This window comes from Cervus canadensis, chromosome 12, assembly GCF_019320065.1.
Source record: "Cervus canadensis isolate Bull #8, Minnesota chromosome 12, ASM1932006v1, whole genome shotgun sequence".
In the NCBI taxonomy this organism is placed as follows: domain Eukaryota; kingdom Metazoa; phylum Chordata; class Mammalia; order Artiodactyla; family Cervidae; genus Cervus; species Cervus canadensis.
Window position 1 is genome coordinate 15,277,303 of NC_057397.1, and position 24,501 is coordinate 15,301,803.

General features: G+C 43.0%; 1 protein-coding gene across 2 annotated transcripts; it reads left to right on the top strand.

The window, feature by feature from the left end:
* The first annotated feature begins 3,701 nt into the window (after positions 1-3,701).
* LOC122451261 (protein LRATD2-like) lies at positions 3,702-9,076 on the top strand. 2 transcript variants are annotated; one of them, XM_043483948.1, is made up of 2 exons: positions 3,702-4,099; positions 4,716-9,076. In XM_043483948.1, exon 2 carries the CDS (start codon positions 4,812-4,814, stop codon positions 5,889-5,891), a length of 1,080 nt encoding a protein of 359 aa, XP_043339883.1. In that variant the 5' UTR covers positions 3,702-4,099; positions 4,716-4,811; the 3' UTR covers positions 5,892-9,076. The 2 variants fall into 2 exon arrangements, with proteins under 2 accessions (XP_043339883.1, XP_043339882.1); XM_043483947.1 differs by having other exon boundaries at positions 3,706-4,161.
* Positions 9,077-24,501: the final 15,425 nt, after the last annotated feature.

A 24,501-nucleotide genomic window follows, 5' to 3' on the forward strand; every position in this document is an offset into this window, starting at 1 on the left:
TAGTCTATTTTTTGATGGCCTTTATCTCTCTCAGAAATGAATACACATTTACTTGAACTTGTCAATTGTCTCCTTCCATCAACATAGAAAAGCCATGAAGAGAAAGGACTTTGTCTACTGTGTCCATGGCTTTTTCTCTGGAGCCCAGTAAAGCCAGACACTCAGATATTTTTAAATATTGAATGATGTATTTGTCCCTATTTAAAACAAAGAGGTTATGAGTATGGGGCTTGAAATCAAGCAGGCTTGTGAGATGGTCCTACTTACCAGCTGGAAGAAGTCACTTAGCTTCTTTAAATTGAATTGTCCTTTATAACAGAATGAACAGGTCACTCAGTGGTAGATGCCATTGTTGATTTTAGGGCTGGTCACCCTCTCTAGTGCAAGCTCCTGATGGCAGACACTTTAACATTCACCTTTGTATCTGCATGCCTTGAAACTTCCCCTGAGCATCCTCTACTTTCCTGTCCCGTAGTACATCTTATATTGTTCTAAGGAGTCTGTGTATCTCATAGGGACATGAATACCTGCAAAACCTAACGCAGTGCCTATTGTACTTGTAGAATAAATGAATGGTGTTTACTAGGTACCTAGCAGATTTTCAAAAAATATAGTTTAAGTTAGAAAAGACATTTTAAATACATGAGTGAAAGGATAATACCAGATGCTATGTGTTCAAGTGCTGAATTACATATAATCAAGTGACACAATGTATAGCATAAAACTGGATGCCAGTGGTGGCCAACACAGAGGTTCCCAGGGCCAGTCAAGGCACTAGGAATGTGAAATGAACAGGAAAGAGACTGGGGCCAACTGGAGGCGACATCTCATCTCAAAGGCAATTTCTGCTCAGGTCTAGCTTTTTGTTGCCATCCTGGAATGTGGGCCCAGTGGTCTCATATCATTGACACTTTCAAGTGAAACTGGAACTCTGAATTTTTAGGTGAGATTTCCCAAGTCTCCAAATTATCGATTAATCTAAGTTTATTAAACAAGCATTTGAGATGAGCAAAGCAAGTCTGGGAGCCATTCTGCAACCTCTGACCAAGAGCCCTCAGGGATCAGATGGAGGTCCTAACCAGGCATTTATGGAAGAAGCTACACAGGAAACAGGCTATTGATATGTCCAAGAATTCCCCTCAAGCATCTGTCAAGCATTTATAGAGCACTTACTGAGTGCCAGGTATCGGGATATAAAGATAACTCAGAACCTGTTCCCTCTGAGACTTTATAGCTGGTCAATTCAAGAACTGTTGTTGAGGGGTGGGATGGGAGGGTTGGGAGAGAGGTTCAAGAGGCAGGGGTATATTCATACAGCTAGTTCACTTTGTTGTTCAGCAGAAACTAGCACAGCATTTTAAAGCAATTATACTCAGATAAATAAACTAGAAATGCATGGTTGAAATACAGTAATATCAGTTCATTACACTGTGATGGTTCTATGCATTTTGGAATTTATTGAATATCTATTTTGATGATAAAACTATCAGTACTTTTTAAAAAATCAATTGAAGTTTTCAAGCTTGTATTCAAGATGATTGTATCTTAAAACGCAGATAACGTTTTGTATTCAGGTTATGTCAAGAATATTGTTTTGCTTCCCTTGAGGTTTAAAGAATGTTTTATGTAAAGTCCAATAATTGGACCCTTTATTATTTAAAAAAACAAAACAAAACAGAAGAACTGTTGTTGAGTCACTGTTGCGAACAGAGCTCATCAAGGTAGTAGGCTAGACACCTGGACAACTAGGTATTGCTTGTGACTCATTAGATCTGTGCCCTGGGGTGCTGGTAGCAAACCACCATACTACTGTGTCCTTCTATGGATTCTCCATCCTGGAGACTACCTAGTACCACCTAGGGACAAAGTGGCCTACCCTAGCTGATGGTAGCAGAGGTTTCACAGTCTAACAGACATGAGATGATTGTCCATTGGTTCTCATAGTCTAACACTCCCTCTCCCTCCTCCCTTATAAAATGCGTATTTACATGACCTCTTATGGTGGTGACTTCCCTGGTGGCTCAGACGGTAAAGCGTCTGTCTACAATGCGGGAGACCTGGGTTCAATCCCTAGGTTGGGAAGATCTCCTGGAGAAGGAAATGGCAACCCACTCCAGTATTCTTGCCTGGAAAACCCCTTGGACGGAGGAGCCTGGTAGGCTACAGTCCCTGGGGTCGCAGAGTCGGAGAAGACTGAATGACTTCACTTTCACTTTCACTTATGGTGGTGGCAAATACTATTCAGGTAAAACAGCACCTCCCAGAGCATGTGTTATCAAAAAGTCCAGGGAGGGGACTCATCTGGTCACACATGACTGAGGCTAATTAAAAAATACCTAATCTACACAGCAGACACACAGAAGTCTGTTTTTGATCTAACTGATACTGTGATCTTAGACTTGCTGAAGGACTAACTCCCATCACAGCCCTGCCAATATTGACTGGTGGTGTTCAAAAGTACATAAGTAGACTGATTTCTCCTCCTCCACACTCCAAACTAAAAAAGATCGCAGTAGTGTTAGTATACTCCTGTTTCCACTGGCTGGAATACACACTGAATAAGTAATTGTGTTACTTGGAAAAAACTGAGTCAAAAGAAACAGTGATGGAAAGCAGAGTAGAGGAGGTCTTGAGTCGCATTCTTAATTCCACCAAGAATTACTCTGGGTTTTCAGTGAAAGTCTGTTTAGTGTCAACTCTCCACCACCCAATCTGATCCATTATTAAAAAAACAAAACAAAACAAAACACTCTGGTAACTTTCATCTTAGATACAAGAAACAAAACCAACCTGGAGGGGAGAGGGAGGAAGTACCCTCCTAGTTTAGGTTAATAGGCAGTACTGGCCTCCTGTCACTTCCTTCTTTAAGCTGGCAGGAAGGAAATACATTCACTGAGGGCCTCTGCTAATATGTCCTTAATTTAAAGACAATTAGGCAATTCCTACATCCTCTATCCTCAAGATAAACCACCAGAGCTGAATGCCCTCTTTCACTATCTACTGGATGAACCGGTAATTCTCAAAACAACAATGGAGGTTATGAAAAATCTACTTTGTACTAACTTAGAAGGACATTAGTAACAGCCTAGGTCTTGGAATTAAGTCCCTAGCCAAGCCTTCGTTCTGCTTTGTTTCCTTTCTGAGAATTTTTTTTTTTTTCCTACCTGAAAGTTTCATGGGACTTATTCTGGAAATACCTCTAAACAGAAGTACTTCTCCAGGTGTCCTAGTAAAAAATTATTTTCTGTGACCTTTGGCAAGAAATTGACTCCAGGGAAGAAAAGAAAGAAGCAAAAGTCTGTTTGCTTTCTAGTGACTGTTCCTCACCTCTCCAGGTACTCTGGGGATGAAGAAGCAGAACACCAAACTCTTCACCCCTCTCTTCTCTCTACACTGGCAGGTGGCCAGTGGTTTCCAACTTCATTTTAAAGCTCACAGCTCCGAAAAACATGACCGGAGTAAGCAGCGCGGACTCCACTACAGGTCTTATTCTAAGAAGGTAAGTAAGGTCCCCATTACTTAAGTACACTCAAGCCCGCGAAGACTGCCAGCCCACTCAAGCCCTTCGGTTATTTACTAGCGGGATTTAAACCCGCTCGGAAGCGGGGGCGTGGCCTGGGCGGAGCCCCGCGGCCTGGGTGGGCGGGGCGGAGGCGGGGATGCCAGAGGCTCAGCGCCATGCGAGAAAGACCGGAGCTCTGGGAGCAAGCGCCTGTCTCTTTAAATGCTAGGGGCTGCGCTCCCGCCCTGGGAGCCCGGAGCCGGATCTACAATCCCGTCCCTCCCGCTCCGGCGCTTGTTGCTCGCCCGGCCCGAGCGGGAGCTGCCGCCGCCGGGCACCGAGGCTGCTTCCTTCTTTTTCTAGAGAACCCCACTTCCCCCCCCCCGAGATCCGGTTGAGGGGGTGAAGCAGCCCCAGCAGGAGGGAAGGGGTGCGGCGTGAAGAGGCGCCGCTCCCCGCCTTCAAGTCTTGAGGCGCTACGTAGCCCCGGGGGGCAAGACATGCTCTGCTCCCTCCCGCCCAGCTTCGCAGCCGCCGGCGCCCGTAGAGAAGAGACTGCGGAGTCCACACCTTCAAACTCGCCCTAGAAGTCTCAGGGTGCGGCGGGGTAGGGGGCGGGGGGGGTCTCCCAATTCCTCACGGCCTCCACTTCTAGGCGGGTGAGTTTGCGCAGGTAACCCGAGCCGGAGGGCGGGTGCGCGGGGGGAGGGGCGGGCGAGACGGTAGGAGGAAGCGCCGCAGGTGAGCCAGGTAGGGCGGCTCACCTGCCCAGGCTGCGCTGCGGGATCCTCGCCGGTTTCCTTAGCGATGGAGGGGGGGCGGGGACGTCTCTGGAACCGACTTAGGACCTTGAGATGAAGGGGGGAGGGGGAAATAGGAAAGGGGAATTGGAGTAAAGTTTCTTTGCCCCCTTCCTGCTTGGCATTGGCAGGTAGGGCCCTGGCGGAAGCAGTAGGAGTCGCTGATGCAACGGGCTTCTGCCGGGGCGAGGTCAAGGGCTGGGGGCAGGGGCGAGCTGGAGTTGCCCAGCCTCCTGTGACCATGGCCCTGGAGGCAGATAAGTGAGAGAGAAAGCTCGCTGCGTCTGAGATTTCCCCGTAAAATGACTCCAGGTGCCCGGCCCCCAATGTTTCTTCCTCCTCTTTAAGAACAGATCGCCTATATTACGGAGGAGCGCCTCCTACACGGTTTCCTTGCCTTCCTCTCCCAACAGGTGGTCTCAACCCCTGTCCGGGGACCGGTGCCAATGACCCTAGTGGTGGTTTCGCTTTCTCCTCTGCCGGCGGCGTGAACGTGTGCCCGCAGCGTGATGGGCAACCAGGTGGAGAAACTGACCCACCTAAGTTACAAAGAAGTGCCCACCGCCGACCCGACGGGCGTGGATCGGGAGGATGGGCCCCGCATCGGGGTCTCCTACATCTTCTCCAATGACGACGAGGACATGGAGCCGCAGCCGCCGCCCCAGGGGCCGAATGGCGGGGGCGTGGGTTTGCCCGACGGCGGGGACGGGCCGTCTCTGCCCCGGCCGCAGCCCTATGACCCTCGACTGCACGAGGTGGAGTGCTCCGTGTTCTACCGCGATGAATGCATCTACCAGAAAAGCTTCTCGCCGGGTTCCGCGGCGCTGAGCACCTACACCCCCGAGAACCTGCTCAACAAGTGCAGGCCTGGCGATCTGGTGGAGTTCGTGTCGCAGGCGCAGTACCCACACTGGGCCGTCTACGTGGGCAACTTCCAGGTGGTGCATTTGCACCGGCTAGAGGTGAGCAACAGCTTCCTGACGGACGCAAGTCAGGGCCGGCGCGGGTCGCGTGGTGAACGATCTGTACCGCTACAAGCCGCTGAGTCCCAGCGCCGTGGTGCGCAACGCGCTGGCGCACGTGGGCGCCAAGGAGCGCGAGCTGAGCTGGCGCAACTCGTAGAGCTTCGCCGCCTGGTGCCGCTACGGCAAGCGCGAGTTCAAGATCGGCGGCGAGCTGCGCATCGGCAAGCAGCCCTACCGACTGCAAATCCAGCTCTCTGCGCAGCGCAGCCACACGCTCGAGTTCCAGAGCCTGGAGGACCTGATCATGGAGAAGCGGCGCAACGACCAGATCGGGCGCACCGCGGTCCTGCAGGAGCTGGCCACGCACCTGCACCCCGAGCCGGACGAGGGCGACAGCGACGCTGCGCGGACTACGCCGCCTCCCGGGCGCCCCCCCCCCGCGCCGGGCCGGGAGGAGGAGGACCGAGAGGCGGTGGTGCACTGACGGGGGAGCTGAGAGAGGAGCTGTTTGCAGCAGCCGCTGCCCGTGCCCGCTCCCTCCTCTCACTCCCTCCTCCACCGCCTTCTGGGCCCCATCTGGGCTCCTGGGCCATTTGGAAAACGGAGAGTTGGCGCAAAGCGTAGCCAGCTGTGGCTTGAGTTTGTTATCTTGGACGGAGGAGGAAGAGGGAGCAGGTAGGAGCACTTTGGCCGGGGGCGCTTCTCGGCCTCTTGCCCACTGGCTCAATCCGCCTTCTTTTCCCGAGGTGAGGCAAGCTGTGGACTTGCCAGACACTTGAATCCCTGCTGGACTTGGGTCCAAAAATCAGCTCTTCTGAATTTAGGGATGAAGACAAGTTCGGAATGCCAATGCCTGCCGCTGCCTTCTGCCCGCGCTTCCCCTCCTACCCTGGGCTTGGAGGATGCCCCGTAGTAAGGCCAGAGGAGGTTTGTGGTGTGCTTCCACACCGCCCCCCCCCCCCGCGGCACCCCCCGAGGGGCAGTGTGAGGGGTCCGGGAAGCTGGGGTGATTTATTTATTTTATGGTTTTCCTGGGGTGCAAGGCTGGTGAAACCTGGATCAGATCTGGGATCAGCAGACTGAAACCAAACAACCCCCTTTGAAGTATAACAAATAGTTGAGTAAACTTGGGCTGCAAAACAAAGACTTGGCTACCTCAGCCCGCCCCATCCCCCAACGATGTGTCTTTTGGAGCTGGCTTCCGGCTGAGTCTCCTGAGCGGCCCACCGGTTCCCAGGTTTCAAGTAAATTGTTGTCACAGGCCAGCTAAGGGAAGGATTCTATTCTGGTTCTGTTTTGCCGCCTTTGTTTATAGCCTGCAATTGTAGGCACTTAAGAGCTGCTGTGTTTGTCATCAAAGGAGGGCAGAGCCCTTTGTGTCTCTGATCTAATTAAAACCTGCATGGCCATGTTCATCCTCAGGTCAATTTCCTGTCAATCCCCCAGCCGACCCCCTTCTGATATAGTGAAGGTAACTTGTTTTCTTTTCTTTTTTTTTTTTTAAACTTGTTTTCTTAATTTAAGGCTTTGGTGGTGGTCCTGTGATTTTTTTTTTTTTCCCTTTACTGTCTCACCCCCTTCACTCACTCTTGTTTTGCTGGAGGTCGAATTTTTGGCTTGAGGCATATTTCAATGATAAGGTATTGCTAGCCACGCTTGATACAATATGTATGTAAGTGAAAGTCACTCAGTCCTGTCACTGAGCTGTTGCTCAGTCACTTTGTGACCCCGTGGACTATACAGTTATTTTGTGACCCAGTTTTTACCCTTAGAGTAGGATCATATTTGAATGATCCATATTTAAGTGATACAGCCATGGCCATCCTCAGGCATCCTGCCTGGAGATAAATCAAGGCAGCAAAACTTGAAGGATTTTCTTGTATTATTACATTTTTTTTTCAAACTTAGGAAGTCGAGGCCATAAGTTTTAAAAGCCTAGACCTTCATAGCACCACAACACGAATTCATTTAATTACAAGGGTGTAGGCTATGTTCCCTGTTGTCACAGGAATCCCCAGACATGTCCTATCACTTTGATTGTTAAAGATGAACCACAGTCAGCTCTAGTCCAGGACTTTAGAGAAATATCCATCTCCTGTTGAAAATGTTAATCCAGTTTCCTTCTTTAATAATCTCACAGCTTTGTGTTTGTATTCTTTTGCTCGTGGAAAAGTGGAGCAAGGTAAAGTGGGTAAAGACATTTGGGAGAGCCTGTTAGATTTGAATTGTCTTTTGTGTCGAACACAGTCAAGAGAAAGTTGAATGTAGTGACCACTGTGTAGGCAGCAGGAGGGAAGAGCAGAGCAGCACCGGCTAGCAGCTCTGGGCCAGCTCTCTCTTCCGCTCTCGGATCTCTGTCTCCCTCTTTCAAGCTTCAGTGGAAAGTGAATGTCGCCAGGCACAGGGATAGCAATGACTCTTTGTTACAGCTTTGTGAGAAATCTCAACTGGAAGGAAGAACTATAAAATCCACATCTACAGTAGCAATTCTGCCTCTCAGGAAGAGGTTTTTGATAACAGGACTTGAAAATGAGCTAGAAGAGTTAAGAGATCTTCCGATGCGGCTTTCTCATGTGTTTTTACAGAGCAACAGAGATGTGAAGTACGTACATAATGCTTTTGGAACCGTGATTCTGTTGGAAGTTTTATTAGGGTTGTCATAGTTAAAGTAAAGCATCAACCAACCAGTGAAAGTTTCAAAGAAAGGGGATTGAATCAACTGTTGGCATCTTTCTTGAAGATGTGGATAAGAGTTTTGAATGTCCAGACAGTGGCTACATCTGGCACTTTAAAATATACATATATATATTTAATTTTTGTTTCTCCTTAGGACTAAGACTCTAGAACTGTTTTGTACTGTGAATTACGGATGCTCTTTGAAGACAAGGAATATTGATTCTAATGTTCTTCAGAAGCTCTGGCAGGGATAAGCAAGACACTCAACTGGAACGGATGCTAAATGTAATCAGACAAATTCTATTTTCTTAAGCAAATATTTTATTGAGACTGCTTATGTATAGCAAAGGAGCCCACAACTTCAGCTACACAACTTTTTGTATTGAAAGAACTCAAACTTTTTGTAGCTTTTATTCCACATTTAATTTAAAATGACTATAGCACTAACACACCTAGCAGAAGACTTTACTCCAGACCTTTAAGGAAATTTTTAGTTTTTATGAAAAAATGATACTTCAGTGGTTACATTTCTCACATCTTTGGTGCTTCTGTCCCTAATAGCACCAGTCAACAACACCACAACCACATGGAAACATATTTTTGGAAGCAAAACTTTAATTTTCTACAACATATACTATGGATAATGAAAATTTAAGGACTACTTGTTTCCTATATTTTTTTTCCTTAGAGTGGAATCCATTGTGTTGAAGACTTGATATGATGTGATTGTCTAACCTTTTTTTTTTGAAATTAGAATAAAATCTATTGTGATCATGATCATTGAAAGGGTTTGTTTGGCAAGTTATGTTTTATTTGTGAGGTTTTGTTTTTTTTTTTTTAATCAAGGTAACTAAACAACTGGTTTATTCAACTTCATTATATTGTCTTGTTCTTACTGATAATACCTGTAACCCATGGAGAATTATATCGGTTAACTTGATAAATTCCACGTGCATTTTATTTCCTAGTGAATTGTGTAAACTTTATTTTTGTTGATGATTATATGTTAAATCAATGTTACGTTCTCATACCACTTCTTGAGAAGGAGGTTCTAATTTGAAACTGTATCATTTCCTTCAAAATGAAGGGCAAGTGCTTAGTTAAATAAAAGATTGATGACATCTTTTAAACCATTTCTTCCTCACTATGTCTCATTACAATAAAACCTGTCAAATCCTTTTGAAAAATGCTCTGAGGGTTTCCAGTAAACCATCTATTAGTGTTAACTGCATTTATTTCTATTTTTTTCTTTTTGTGTACTTTTTTCCTGCCATTTTTTTTTTTTTTTGGTCCAAAGCCAAGCTCCTCAGCTTAACTGCAATTTTTGCATTGCTCAGTAAATAATTTTGATAAATTCATTTAGTGACTGAAAACCCTCCCTGCATTTACCATGTGAGAATTAATCACCCTTTGCTTCTAGGCTCCTTGTTCATGAAGAATGTCTCATAAACATAAATTTTCAGTACACATTGATTTTTCAGAATCAGTGCAAACTTTGCTGGAAACCACACTCACATTTTGTAATCTATATTGGGGAAGGTTCAGTAATAAAATCAGTGACCGTATTTTGTCTTAGGTGGTTTCAGAATCCCAAACAGAGAATGGATTTGCTGAGTGATTTTAATGACAGAAAACAGGCAGACATGATAAAGGATGCAGGTGTCAGCAGTAGATACGGTGCAGATGTGGCCTCTGGGACTGGCGTGCAGGAGACCAGCAGTGATCTTTAGGCCAGCACCTGTAGCCACTACCACAGTCCTGTGAGGCTGAAAAATCTGGGCTCTACCAATGGGCTTCCATGAGGGTTTTAGACAAGAAGATTATTGAATGGTGAAGGTTATCGAAAGTTCAAACAGCAGTGAGACTGTTTTTCTGTGGAGCAGTAGTCCTTAATTGATCAAGGTTCTTACTGCACAAGAAAGTGAAGGGAGGAGAGCCGAAGGTGGAATATGCATCAGTTTTGGGGTAATTTTGGTGGAGGCTGCTGTTCATGTTTCTCTTAAGTGGATTTAGTTTGCTTAATGTAGGAAAATGACATGTTAGGAGGTGTTTTAAAGGACCTCCGAAAGGAACAGGCCCTGAAAGTGTGCAAAAGGGCTTCTATTTCCTTTTATTGAATTTCCTGGAAAAACTACTTATTAGACAGATATAGCACTTTTATCTGCAGAGTAGATGCAAAAAAAGGTTAGTACCTATGTTTGCAATCACAGCAAGGCACTAAGTATGAAGGGCTCCATGACGCTGAGCCTCAGATGAAATACTGGAACATAAAAAGTTTACAGACGAAACCTTAGATAATCCCCTGATCTTGTTTCTAGTAATCGTGTGTGCCGAGTCGTGTCTGACTCTTTTCGACCCCATAGACTAGCTCACCAGGCTTCTCTTTCCATGGAACTTCCCAGGCAAGAATACTGGAGTGGGTTGCCATTTCCTCCTTCCCCATTCAGGGATCGAACCCGCCTCTCCTACATCTCCTGTGTTGACAGGTGGATTCTTTACCGCTGTGCCATCTAGCTTGTTTCTAAGGGGAAATAAAATTTCATACATACAGAGCAAATATAATGAAAGGTGGCCCTGTGAAGCACTGACAGTTGGTCAGTATTCAAATAAAGCAGATGTGTGCAGGTGTAACTCGAGTGCTCAAAGAAATTGGAGAAGTCAGATTAAAGCCCTGAAAGTGCAATGATGATAGAGGAAAGGATGTAACTAATACAACTAATATTCATGAAGTACTTAACTGGCAACAGAGGATGAGATGGTTGGATGGCATCCCTGACTCAATGAACATGAGTTTGAGCAAACTGGGAGATTGTGAAGGACAGGGAGGCCTGGTGCGCTACACAGCCCATGGGGTCACAGAGTGGGGCATGACCTAGCGACTGAACCATGACAACAGCACTTAAGTGGGAGTCTCCTAAATTCCATTGCCTAACATGTAAAGATAAACCAGATCCGTGATGTCTGTCCTCCAGTAATTTACTTTCTAAAACTACTTACTACCAAAAAAAAAAAAAAAACCACTTTACAAGAGGAAATTTAGAATTATGATAGGTGCAGTGAAAAATGTGCTGGGTGTTGGGAGAGGATCTCTCTCCATCAAGTCAGGAAGGCTTCCTGAAGGTGAATTTATGCTGAACTTTAGAAGAGGTAGAGGGGAAAGCCAGGTGCTTTGGAGTGCACACAGATTATATTATTTCAGGGAAGAAGAATGGGGAGTGAATAAATGAATATTGAGTGCTCTCAAAATGTCTTTGCTTCATGCTCCGGTGATAGCCATTTCTTCTTGGGGTTCCCTTCTGCAACCTGTTGTCTAATTCAGTGTATCTGACATTTAACACAGGAACAGGCAGAGATACTCAGTGTTTTGAGTGAGTGAATGAATTTGGAGGTTGTGATTTTCTAGACTGGAAAACTTAGTTGCTCAGTCGTATCTAACTCTGTGACCTCATGGACTGTAGCCCGCCAGGCTACTCTGTCCATGGGATTTCCCAGGCAAGAATACTGGAGTGGGTTGTCATTTCCTTCTCCAGGGGACCTTCCCAACTCAAGGATCAAACCCCAGTCTCCTGCATTGCCAGTCGCCTGCACTGCAGGTGGATTCTTTACCATCTGAGCCCCCTGGGAAGTGCTAGACTGGAAAGCCTTGTTATCGAGAGGTGATGTCAGGACTGTGGTTTTGGAGAGGTAAAGTAGCAGAGGCTTTTAGGATGGATTAAAGGGAGAGCAAATGTGACTCTCCTCCCACCTCCCAGAACTAGAGGTTGTGCTGCTTATACTACTGATGGCTCATACTGCCAGTTAGGTAGTGATGTGGAATTTGAATTCGGGCCTTTGTATAGTGCAAATGAAAGGAGAAGTGGCCAGGCCAGGCTAGATGGGAGCAGAGGTAAGTGGGAGCAAGAGGTTTTACATCCTGCTTGTCATAGCCTTGGAGCCATGATTGAGAAAGAGGTTCTTCTGTATAGTAAACCAACACAAGCCACTACTATAATACAGTCTCTCTTGCCTTGTCTAGTGTGGCCATAATAACTCAAAGGATGAGCTCTCTGCCCTTTTCATTTGGGAAACTAGTGCAGCAATGTAATTAACTCCCAAAGTTGGAGTATCAATTTTCTGCGCATTCTTTTAAACCTGACAACTTTGAGTCTTCTCAGTTGTTAGGCTAAACTGGAGGCCGAGGGTCTGATCTTGGGCCCATAGAATCAAATAGTGGTTAAGGCTTAACAGTCAAACTGCCAGAGTTTCTCTACTTCTGGCTCTGCTGGTAGTCTTGGCAGAAATTAGACAGCCCCCCCTTGGAAACAGTTTCTTTCTATCTGCAGTGTGGCTTTATTTTATTTTCTTGGACTCCAAAATCACTGCAGACGATGACTGCAGCCATGAAATTAAAAGATACTTGCTCTTTGGAAGGAAGGAAAGTTATGACAAGTCTAGGCAGCATATTAAACAGAGACATCACTTTGCCTACAAAGGTATAGTCAAAGCTGTGGTTTTCCAGTAGTCATGTACAGAGGTGAGAGTTGGACTATAAAGAAGGCTGAACTCTGAAAAAATGATGCTTTGGAATTGTGGTGCTGAAGAAGACTCTTGAGAGTTCCTAGAACTGCAAGGAGATCAAACTAGTCAATCCTAAAGGAAATCAACCCTGAAGATTCACTGGAAGGACTGATGCTGAAGCTGAAGCTCCAATACTTGGCCACCTAATGCGAAGAGCCAACTCATTAGAAAAGACCCTCATGCTGGGAAAGATCGAAGGCAACAGGAGAAGGGGTCAACAGAAGATGAGATAGTTAGATACCATCACTGACTCAATCAACATGAATTTGAGCAAACTGGAGATTGTGAAGGACAGAGAAGCCCGGTGTGCTGCAGTCCATGGGGTCGCAAAGAGTCAGACACAACTTAACAACTGAACAACAACAACAACAGTGTGATTTATTGCTTTGGTCAATTCACTTAGCTCACTGTAAAATAAAATCAGTTTTATTTGTAAAATAACGTAATTAATATATGATAAATATAGTATGTGCACATAATGTGTGCTCAGTTGTGTCCAACTTTTTGTGACCCCATGGACTGTATGTAGCCTACCAGGCTTCTCTGCCCGTGGAATTTTACAGGCAAGAATGCTGGAGTGGGTTGCTATTTCCTACTTGTATAATATAAGTTATAATATAACTCAAATGGCTGTTTTTGAGTTCAAAATGAAACAGTGCACATAAAGCCCAGATCAGAAGCTACAGAGATTAACTAGAGAAAATCTGGGATATTATATTTATTCAAAAGCTTATTCAAAATAAAGTTACTGTCTGGAGGAGAGAAGTCTTCCCTTTACTCTTGGAGACTTTTTAACTAAGTACAAAGAAACTGGTAAGAGAAAGAAATGACTCTAGTTAAGCCATTAGTTGTTTAGCTACTGCTATAGTGTTTGAAGTATTTCTTGAACTTTGATTTTTAGTAAATGAACCATTTAACATGTTTCTACATGTTATATGTTTACTCATTAATTCAACAAGTATTTTCTGAGAATTTTTAAGGTGCTGGAGAGCCAAGAGGGGATAAAAAGAGAGATTGCAGTAATAATATGGACAATGGTGAGGTCACCTTGCCTGCTCAGTTCCATTTTAATAATCACAATAGCCTTTCTGGACAGATGCTAATATCTTCATTTAACAGTTGAAACAGGTTTAGAAAAATGAGGTGATTTGTACATGGACACACAGCTAATAAATGACTGCTGGTGGCCTGGAAGACTTCCTTGGTGGCTCAGCAGTAAAGAATTCACCTGCAATGCAGAAGACACAGGTTTAATCCCTGGGTCAGGAATATCCGTTGGAGAAGGAAATGGCAACCCACTCCAGTATTCTTGCTGGAGAATCCCATGAACAGAGGAGCCTGACGGGCTACAGTCCATGGGATTACAAAGAGTCAGACATGACCCAGAACACACACATAGTTACAATTGTGGCCTGGTAGCAGGAATGCTGGTCTTCAAAGCCCCAGGCTATGGCTCCTCCACCAAGAGATCATCTGATCACTCCCACCCCTTGGGCCTCTCCTCCCTCCTTACCCTGAAAGAATGCAAGGCACTTTATTCTGCTGCAGCTTTTAGCATGCAGCATAATCTGAATAGCACATGAATTTTCACTCTTGTAGCAGCTCGGGAGGCAGTGACACTGGAGGCAAAAAGAGGCAGGAAAAAGAGGAGAGGCAACTCTCAGCCAAGAGGAAGTTTGCATTCTTTTCCTGCATCACAGTGACAAGGCTATGGTGAATGTTGGCCAGCCCCTCATTTCGCCCCCTCCTTGTGGCTGGGCACTGTGAAAACTCCTCAAAATGCCCCTCTTTTCTCTGCCCTTTTGTGTGACTCCCTTTGACTTAAGCACTCCCTTTGATGTAAGCTAATGAAAAAGCTCTATGTTGGAGGCACGAATTTTTAAATAAGTCAAGGTGGCTTAAAGAAGAACCTAACTTGGCAAGGTCACACAGCAGTTCAGCCAGAAACAGGCCTGTGTGACTTGACCTCTGTCTGAAAGGGGTAAAGGGCTTACATGAGACCAGGTAAATCAAGTTCATATAGAACACTTAGTTGGCTCTGCCACGGATAACTCTGTTAAGAATATGTGACCTTGAGGAAGTTTTTCTGCCTTCTAGGACCCTGGATCCATGTTTCTGTGTGTGAGGTACCAAACTCCAGCAGGAGTCTATGATAAGGTTCCAAGTACAAATTTATCCTTAGAGATGGTTATAGTAGGTGTTAGTTGATCTACTTAATTAACTGTAATTAATTAGTACTAATTCATACTGGTTCCTTGGGATAACCCTAAACCTCATTCATAGAAAAAGTTAATATATAAAATGTAAAACAGTTAATAATGATAAAGTGAAAGTCAAAGTCACTCAGTTGTGTCCGACTGTTTGCGACCCCATGGACTATACAGTCCATGAAATTCTCCAGACCAGAATACTGGAGTGGGTAGCCTTTCCCTTCTCCAGGGAATCTTCCCAACCCAGGTCTCCCGCATTGCAGGCAGATTCTTTACCAGCTGAGCCACAAGGGAAGCCCTAATAATGATAAGATGGGAGAATTTCAGGGAGTGCTTTTATTGTGAAAAGCAGGAACTGTCCACAAAACTTTTGCTTGAGAATTAGCAAATTTTGTTACAATCTTTAACATTGGAAATTCAAATCTGGGTCATGGATAAGGAAAAAGATGGTGATAGAGATAAATTAATCCATATCTCCTTTATTTTATTTAGAATTTTTGTTTGTTTTTGCTTTATGAACACTGATTCCCACACCCCCCCCACCCACCCAAACACACACACACACACTTAAATACATTTCTGTTTTCTACTTGGCTCTACTCTTGGCCAATACATCATACTGTGAGAAAATTCTTTATTTCTATGGATAGGCATGATTTATTCTACTTTATTTTAATCGGGTCTATTTCTTTTTATATTTCAGAAAGAGCAAGGTTGTTCATAAAGCCATAAAGCATCACAGGTTGGCAGTTCTTTGTGCTGACATCTATTTTACTACTTAAAAAAAATGCTAACAGACTTGTTTTTTTGGAGCGGTTTTAGATTCACGGAAAAATTCAGTGGAAAGCATGGAGTTTCGATATAACCTCTCTCCTAGCCACACAGCCTCCCCTTCTATCAACAAGGGTATCAGAGTGATGCCTCTGTTACAGTGGATGAACCAACATTGACTCATCACTATCACCCACAGTTCCACTAGTTTTCACTCTGTGTGTTGTACATTGATTGGTTTTGACAAATGCATCCACCATCATAGTATCATACAAAGGAGTTTTACACAAGAAGTACTCGTTATTTCTTTCCTCTCGAGCTAAGAATTGGACTATTTTCAGCTGCTCTTATCCAACCTTTAGAGACACTTCTCTGCTGGGCCCTTCTACTTTCTTTGCCCTTCCAAATGACATTCCTGCCTGGAACTGTGTTCATTCTTTAAGTATTTTGGGGGGACTACCAGGGACTAGAAAGAGGAATGTAGTGACAGCCCTATGTTACAGGTGCCTGCCCATGTTCTGCTGAGGAAAACAGACCCGCAAGTAATGAATGCAGTATCTTGTGCTTAAAGTATGATGTAGAGGACCAGCAGGCATCAGGCATTATAGCCCTGGAGGGCAGGGGCTCTGGCAGCTAATCCCACATGGCTGAGTGGAGAAGGTCCAGGACAGGCTTCCTGGGGAGATTTAAGCAGGTAGGAGAAGGTATTACCAGAGAAAAGTTCTGGCATCATCCTCCCATCTCATCGATCCTTTATTTTAGGGGTAAAACACACATCTGTCTGTCTGTGGCTAGAGTGAGGGTAGGGGGAGCTGTTTGGAGAACAAAATTCCTTTTTTTCTTTTTCATAGTGCTGATACAGATTTCAGCCAACTAGGGAACATTATCAAAACCTCTGGAAGCATATTCAGTGTACTGTAGTAAAAACACCCTCTTATCTTTAGCACCGTCATCCAGCTGAAGTTAGGCGTAGCCCAGCAGTTCCAACATGGTCAACACTGAGCCTCCTCTCTCTCTGCTTCAGGGGAGCTGAGAAGCACTCAGGAAAACATCCCAGCACCGCCCTAGCTATACCACCTATGCAGATGACCTCCTCTGCTTGGGAAGCTGCATTGTAGTCATTTGTAAAGTGGGCATAGTATGTCAGCTACCCAGCAGGGTTATGGAGTTAGTAGTAACATACATAAATCACCCAGAAGTGGTCCTGGTAGGAAGATCAATGCTCAGGGATTGGTCACTGCCATTATCCATTTTCCCATTTCCTGTTTTGTCCAGTGCTCATGACTCAATTCCAACATCTCACAGATGAATTTCACTCTGGAGCAGTTTAAGCCAAACAAATATAATAAGAGTTAAGATGGTCAGAGGCACTGTAGCATTTGGTTTTATAATAGTTAAAACCATCTGGCCCAGGTGTTTGGGAGAATATTATAAATATATGTATACACACACACACACACACACACACACACACACACCAAGCCAAGTTCATCTGACTCTGGTTTCTACCCAACCTGACAAACGCTCTGGGCATTGCCATCATCACAAAGCTATGACACTTTCTACCCCCCTAGTTAATGCCTCTCTCTGCCTGCCCTTTAAAGCCCGTGAATGTTTTTGTTAATGTAATTTTTTTACTTTACATTTTAAAATGTATGTGCTTAATATAAAAGAAGTTTAAATACCAAAGCATATAAAGTAAAAGTGAAGGACAACCCCCATTGTGCTTTCTCACCCTGTTCCACTAACCAAGGATTATTAATAAGAAGTATATTGTCTGTTTTTTGTAGATTTTTTTCTGTGAATATTCAGACATGCTTATCTTCATATATTTCCCCAGTTTCCCAGTTTAAAAAAAGTCAGATCATGCTCTGCATGTATCATGGATGCCCATTAATATCCGTGTTTTTCCTATTTTTAAATGGTCTGCAAATATCTTGCTACACCTGTTCTTGGAATATATGTGAATATTTCTAAAGGATATAATCATTGAAGGGAAATTTCTAGCTTAAACATCATGCAAAAATTTAAATTTTGATAGGAACAGCCATGTAGCACTCTATAAAAGATGGTGCCAATTTACAGTAATACCAATAACTCTCAAGTGTTTGAAAATATTTGCTTACTCAAAGGTAAAAATTAGTAGATTGTGTTTGAGTTTCTTTGAGAGTTTTATTTTTTTCACCACCTGAACTAGTCTCATTGGTATCTCCAAGAATTTATTTCAGTGGTTTACCAGTCTTATTCTGTTATAAATATTCTTTTTTTTTTTTGGCCGTGCCATGCAGCATGCAGGATCTTAGTTCCCTGACTAAGAACTAAGTGCCCCATGACCCATGCCCCCTACAGCCGAAGCTTGTGGAATCTTAACTACTGGACCACCAGGGAAGTTCCTATTATAAACATTCTAATTCCCTGCAAAGCACTTGGTTATTGGATTAGCTTGGCAAATTCTAGAATCCAGTCTATGAACTTGAACAACAATAGAAAGGTAGTGGTGGAAGGTATTGAAGATTATCCTTCTTTTAAAAATGAAAATTAGGGACTTCCCTGGTTGTCCAGTGGTTAAGACTCTGTGCTGTCAATGCAGGGAGCACAGATTTGATCACTGGTCAGGAAACTAATATTCTGCATGCTGGGTGAGGCAGCCAAAAGATTTTTTAAAAAATAAATAAAAATGTATATCAGAGTGTGCAGCTGATTTGCATCCTTTAATGGCTTCCAATAGTTCTTAGAATGAGATCTAACTTCCTTGCATTGCCTGTTGGCCTGCAAAACCTGGCCTCTGCTTATGTTGTTGACTTCTCTTCTTATCACTGCCCCTCCACTTCAAGGTATATTCTAACCTCATCAGACTATATTTATTTTCCTAAACTCACCAAGGTTTTTCTTCCTTCCTTTTTTTTTTTTCCATTTGTTTTTATTAGTTGGAGGCTAATTACTTTACAATATTGTAGTGGTTTTTGCCATACACTGACATGAATCAGCCATGGATTTACATGTGTTCCCCATCCCGATCCCCCCTCCTGCCTCCCTCCCCATCCCATCCCTCTGGGTCTTCCCAGTGCACCAGCCCTGAGCACCCGTCTCATGCATCCAACCTGGGCTGGTGATCTGTTTCACCCTTGATAGTATACTTGTTTCAGTGCTGTTCTCTCAGAACATCCCACCCTCGCTTTCTCCCACAGAGTCTAAAAGTCTGTTCTGTACATCTGTGTCTCTTTTCTGTTTTGCATATAGGATTATCGTTACCATCTTTCTACATTCCATATATATGCGTTAGTATACTGTATTGGTGTTTATCTTTCTGGCTTACTTCACTCTGTATAATGGGCTCCAGTTTCATCCATCTCATTAGAAGTGATTCAAATGAATTCTTTTTAATGGCTGAGTAATATTCCATAGTGTATATGTACCACAGCTTTCTTATCCATTTGTCTGCTGATGGGCATCTAGGTTGCTTCCATGTCCTGGCTATTATAAACACTGCTGCAATGAACATTGGGGTACATGTGTCTCTTTCAGATCTGGTTTCCTCAGTGGGTATGCCCAGGAGTGGGATTGCTGGGTCATATGGCAGTTCTGTTTCCAGTTTTTTAAGGACTCTCCACACTGTTTTCCATAGTGGCTGTACTAGTTTGCATTCCCACCAACAGTGTAAGAGGTCCCTTTTCTCCACACCCTCTCCAGCATTTATTGCTTGTAGACTTTTGGATAGCAGCTCTGACTGGCGTGTAATGGTACCAATGGTATTCTTCACAGAACTAGAACAAATAATTTCACAATTTGTATGGAAATACAAAAAATCTCGAATAGCCAAAGCAATCTCGAGAAAGAAGAATGGAACTGGAGGAATCAACCTGCCTGACTTCAGGCTCTACTACAAACAGTCATCAAGACAGTATGGTACTGGCACAAAGACAGAAATATAGATCAATGGAACAGAATAGATAGCCCAGAGATAAATCCACGTACCTATGGACACCTTATCTTTGACAAAGGAGGCAAGGATATACAATGGAAGAAAGACAACCTCTTTAACAAGTGGTGCTGGGAAAACTGGTCAACCACTTGTAAAAGAAGGAAAATCTTCCTTGCTTTAGAACAGTGTTTTTCAGCCTTTCTGTCTATTGACTTGCAATAAGACATGCCCTGTGTGTCACAACTAACTAAATATCCACATATATGTTTGTGTGGATATGTATGTATGCACATATATGAAACTAAAATTTATAAACATAAACTAACATTTTAGCAAATAACTTCTAACTGTACTATGATGCCATGTACTAAGATGATGTGGTAAGCAGAACAATGGCCTTTGCCTCCCACAAATTTTGATAAATTTTGATATCTTGTTCATTGTAATAATAAGCATAATTTGTATTTAAAGTAAGATTATATTAAAATATTATTTATCTAGTATAAAACAAAAACAAAGCCTGCCATGACTTCCCTTCTCACTCAGAGGAAACTCAAATCCTTATACCCGCCAACAAACCCTACACAATGTCCCTCCCTTGTCCCTCTTACTCCGTGTCCCCTCTGATGCTCTCCTTAGGTCTCAGCATTCTCTTTGCCATTTCTTATCTGGGTCCTTTCCCTTTGGCAACCCTCTGCCTGGAAATAATTCTTTCCCAGGTATCCACATACAGGCTCCCTCACCCTACAAGACTTTCCTCCCAAGTCACCTCTTAGGCAAGGTCTTTCCTAAATACTATTTAAATGTCCAACATCCCATCCTGCTGCCAACCACATACACACACACACATCCTATATTCTCCTCCCCGTTTTCTTTCCTTCATAGTAGAAAGCCTTCACCACCTTCTAAGACAATTGATAAGTAGTTTAAAATGGACTGTTCGTCCTTACTGCAATACAAGTTCCATGAAGGCAGACATTGTATCTACTTTTTTTCACTGTTGTGTCTCTGCCACCCAGAACAGGGTTTCTCAACTGCAGCCCTATTGACTTTTAGGGCAGGATACTTCTATGCTGTGAGTGCTGCCCTGCGTTGTAGGAAGTTTAAAAGCATCCCTGACCTCTATGCATCAGATGCCAATAGCACTTCCCCAGTTATAGCAAACACAAAGTCTCCAAATACTGCCCAGTGTCCCCTGGAAGGCAAAATGTCTCCTACTCGAGTATCAGACCTAAACCAATGTCTGTGTGTCTGTGTGTTAAGTCCCTTAAGTTGTGTCCAACTTTCTGTGACCCTGTGGACTGTAGCCCACCAGGGTCCTCTGTCCATGGGGCTCTCTTTGCAAGAATACTGAAGTGGGTTGCCATTTCATCCTCCAGGGGACCTTCCCAACTCAGGGATCAAACCCAAGTCTCTTATGTCTCCTGCATTGGCAGGTGAGTTCTTTACCACTAACATCACGGGGGAAGCCCCCAAACAATGTCTAATGAATGCAAATGCTCAGTAAGTATTTACTGAAAGAATAAATGGATGTTAAATGAGTTAATGTCTTGAGCACATACAGTAGTATTTGGCATATAGTAAGTACTCAAGAAATGTTCCTTATGATCAATGTGTTATTTTTTTTATTAGTGCTGCTATGTTATTGTCTAGATCTAGAATAAATCATGAAGACAAACTGTATTAGGGAATTTGATATGGATTTCATTTTTTTTTTTTTAATTTAAGGATTTCATTTTTAAAATATATTTGGATTATTTTTAAAATTGCAGTACAAAACATCACACAAAGAAGTGCTTAACACATTGGATACTACCAATTCATTAGCTTGTGTTGTCACGTTAACATGCTTCTGTACAGACCTCAGAATACATCATCTTCTGCCATCTCTATGCATATATTTTAACTTCTTATAAATGTGTTGCTGCTTCACAAGGCTGTAGTTTGGCACCGGTGTTTATTTTTATTCTTGTCTATTCCTGTTGGCTCATGTAAAACTGTTCAAGCAAGTACACTATGGTACAGTTGTATCAAACATACATTGATTTAATCTCCTCAAATTCAACTATATGAGCTTGGCCAAAAGATAAAGAGAGAAAGTATAATTTTCATTCAACATGGGTCCCTAAATGCAAGCCAGTAACTTCACATGGTGCTCAACTATAGCAAGAGCAGTCTGTTCTACCCTGGAGGAACAATTAATTGGCTGTTCCTCCAGGAAAGCCATCTTTCCCATGGAAAGATGAAACACTATACACAAGACCAATATACCATTTTTTTATGGCAGATTTGGAATATTTTTCATGGGCCATTTTGACCATGTTTGCTTATAGTCCTTCCTTATCTTCGGTCTCAAAATCCAGAAAAGTCTTTGAAAAACAGCATTTTGGAATAACTCATTTGGCAGCAAATTCTGTGAGGTTATTTTTGGTCATTTTCTTTCCAGTGTATTTGATTATGAGATGCTGCCCAGATCCCCATTGAGGGTGTCAAAGGAGAACACATGTACCGTAACACTTTTATAAAATATGAAAATTCAGAACACATAAGACACATATGACCATACAGTTTCAGAAGAGGGACTGTGGATCATTAATTGGTTTCCAATCATTTGCTATTTTTCTACTTTGATGCTTGAGTAAGATACTACCTAATCATATAGCAATACCACTGTTCTGCACCCCATCAGTAAATCTCCTGGGACTTCTCTGGTGGTCCACTGGTTAAGGATCTACCTGCTAATGCAGGGGACATGGGTTCAGTCAGGAAGATTCCACACACTGTGGGGCAACTAAGCCCCTGCACTACGACTACTGAGCTTGGACTCTAGAGCCCGGGCTCCACGAGAGAAGCCACTGCAGTGAGAAGCTCCACCACCCACAACAGAGACAACGTGAGCAGTGGCCTGTGCAAAGCAACAGAGACCCAGCACAGTCTAAATAAAGAGCTTTTTAAAATAAATAAACTTACCTGTCTTTCCCTCCTGCAAAAAGAGTACCCATGAATGGAAAGTATATGAAACATGTAGATAGTGTTTGGGCTTAATGTAGGTTTGGGGCACTTATTATCTCATTTTTACATGTAAAATGTCAAATTAAAAGAGTTGTGAAATAATCCACAGAAACTGCTAATCATAAAGACTGATTATCGTAAACACAAGACCTTATTTATTATTAAGATACTTATAATCATCATCATTGTCATGACTGGTGGTTCATCTTTGAAACCAATTTTTTTACTAGTGTTCCTTCACACTTCAGCAATTGCTTGTTTGAAGAGCATCCTGGGATTACAAGGCAAACTCTTAAAACCATCTCATCTGCTTGCCCTTGTGTTATCTTATGTGCTCAATGCTATTTTTATCTATAAAACAGATAAACCACTAATCAAACTGATCAAATAAAAAAGACATAAATGACCCATAGCAGAAGTGAAAGAGGGAACATCATCATAACTCCAAGAAATGAACAGGATAATAAGGGACCATTTTAAACAACTTTATTCCAATAAATGTGATGATAAATAGACCAACTCCTTGAAAGACACAGACTTTCAGAGTTAAATAAAAGAGAAGTAGATAACCTCAATAGTCTAATATCTGTTAGAAAAGTTGAATTCCAACTCACATCCTTACCAGGTGGCCCAGATGGTTTCACTTTTCAATGCTATTTAAACGTTTAAAAAAAGATTGCAAAAGAGTAATAGAGATGTTTCGGAGGTGAGCAGATATCATCTGTATCTTAAGTATGGTGCAAGTACATAATATATACATTTTTCAATACCCTACAAACTGTATACCTAAAATAAGGGGTGAATTTTACTCTATGTAAACTATACTTCATCAGATCTAAAGAAAAAGGAAGAAAAGAAATGGCATAACTATTTGGGAGACAAGAAGGCAAGCCGAGCCAGATGACAAGTCTGAAGAACATTCTCAGGCAATGAAGTCTGGACAGAGAGGTGGGTATCACATTAGCTTGGGTAGAGGTCCTACCCACAAGCATAAGTTTTATCTGAAGCCTCCACAAGGGCTGCCTTCAACTCTGAATCCAGTAGGCTCTAGAGGAACACAAAATCAATCTGACAGCTGGTAGCTTTCCCTTTGATGGTGAAATATTTCTCTTCTTCCTGCTGGCTCCCATGAGAAGTGCATGTGTCTGTGCAGTGCACGGTTCTCACAGAATGAAGTGAGAACCTACGTGTCCACGTATCACCAATGTCATCAAATAACCCTTTTCCTTGGGAAATAAGCCACAATTCCCAAATGTTAAAGGGACAATGTTAACAGAAGCATGAAAATGAATTAAAATAAATCCCTTAGCTAAAAGTGAAAGATACACAAACTTAAATAATGTTGCTTTTCTACCTTTCATTTACAGGTCCCAAGATTTTTATTAAAGCATGGAAGTGTCATTTATAGATGTATTTTTCATTTTTTTTATTTTGTCCTACTTTGTGACTATAATGGACTGAATTGTATGTCCCTGCCCACTCACTCTACCTCCAAATTCATATGTTGAATTTCTAAATCCCACTAACTCAGCATGTGATTATATTTGGAGTTAGAGTCTTTATTTTAAAAAATACATTTTATATTGGGGTCTAGTCAATTAACAATGCTGTGATAGTTTCAGGTGAACTGTAAAGGGACTCAGTCATACATATACATATATCCATTCTGCCCAGGAGTCACAGTGGTAAAGAATCTGCATGCCAATGCAGGAGATGGAGGAGATGTGGATTTGATCCCTGGGTCAGGAAGATCCCCAGCGATGGGAAATGGCAACACACTCCAGTATTCTTGCCTGGAAAATTAAATGGACAGAGGAGTCTGGTGGGTTACAGTCCATGGGATTGCAGAGTCAGACACGACTGAGCAATTGAGCGTGCACACACATATGCACACACATTCTCTCCCAAACTCCCCTACCATCGAGGCTGCCACATAATTCCGTGTGCTCTACAGTAGATCCTTGCTGGTTATCCATTTAAAATATAGCAGTGTGTACATGTCCATTCCAGGGGAGTCAGGGTCTTTAAACAGATAATCAAGATTAAATGAGGATAGGCCCTAATCCAATCTATCTGGTGTGCTTAT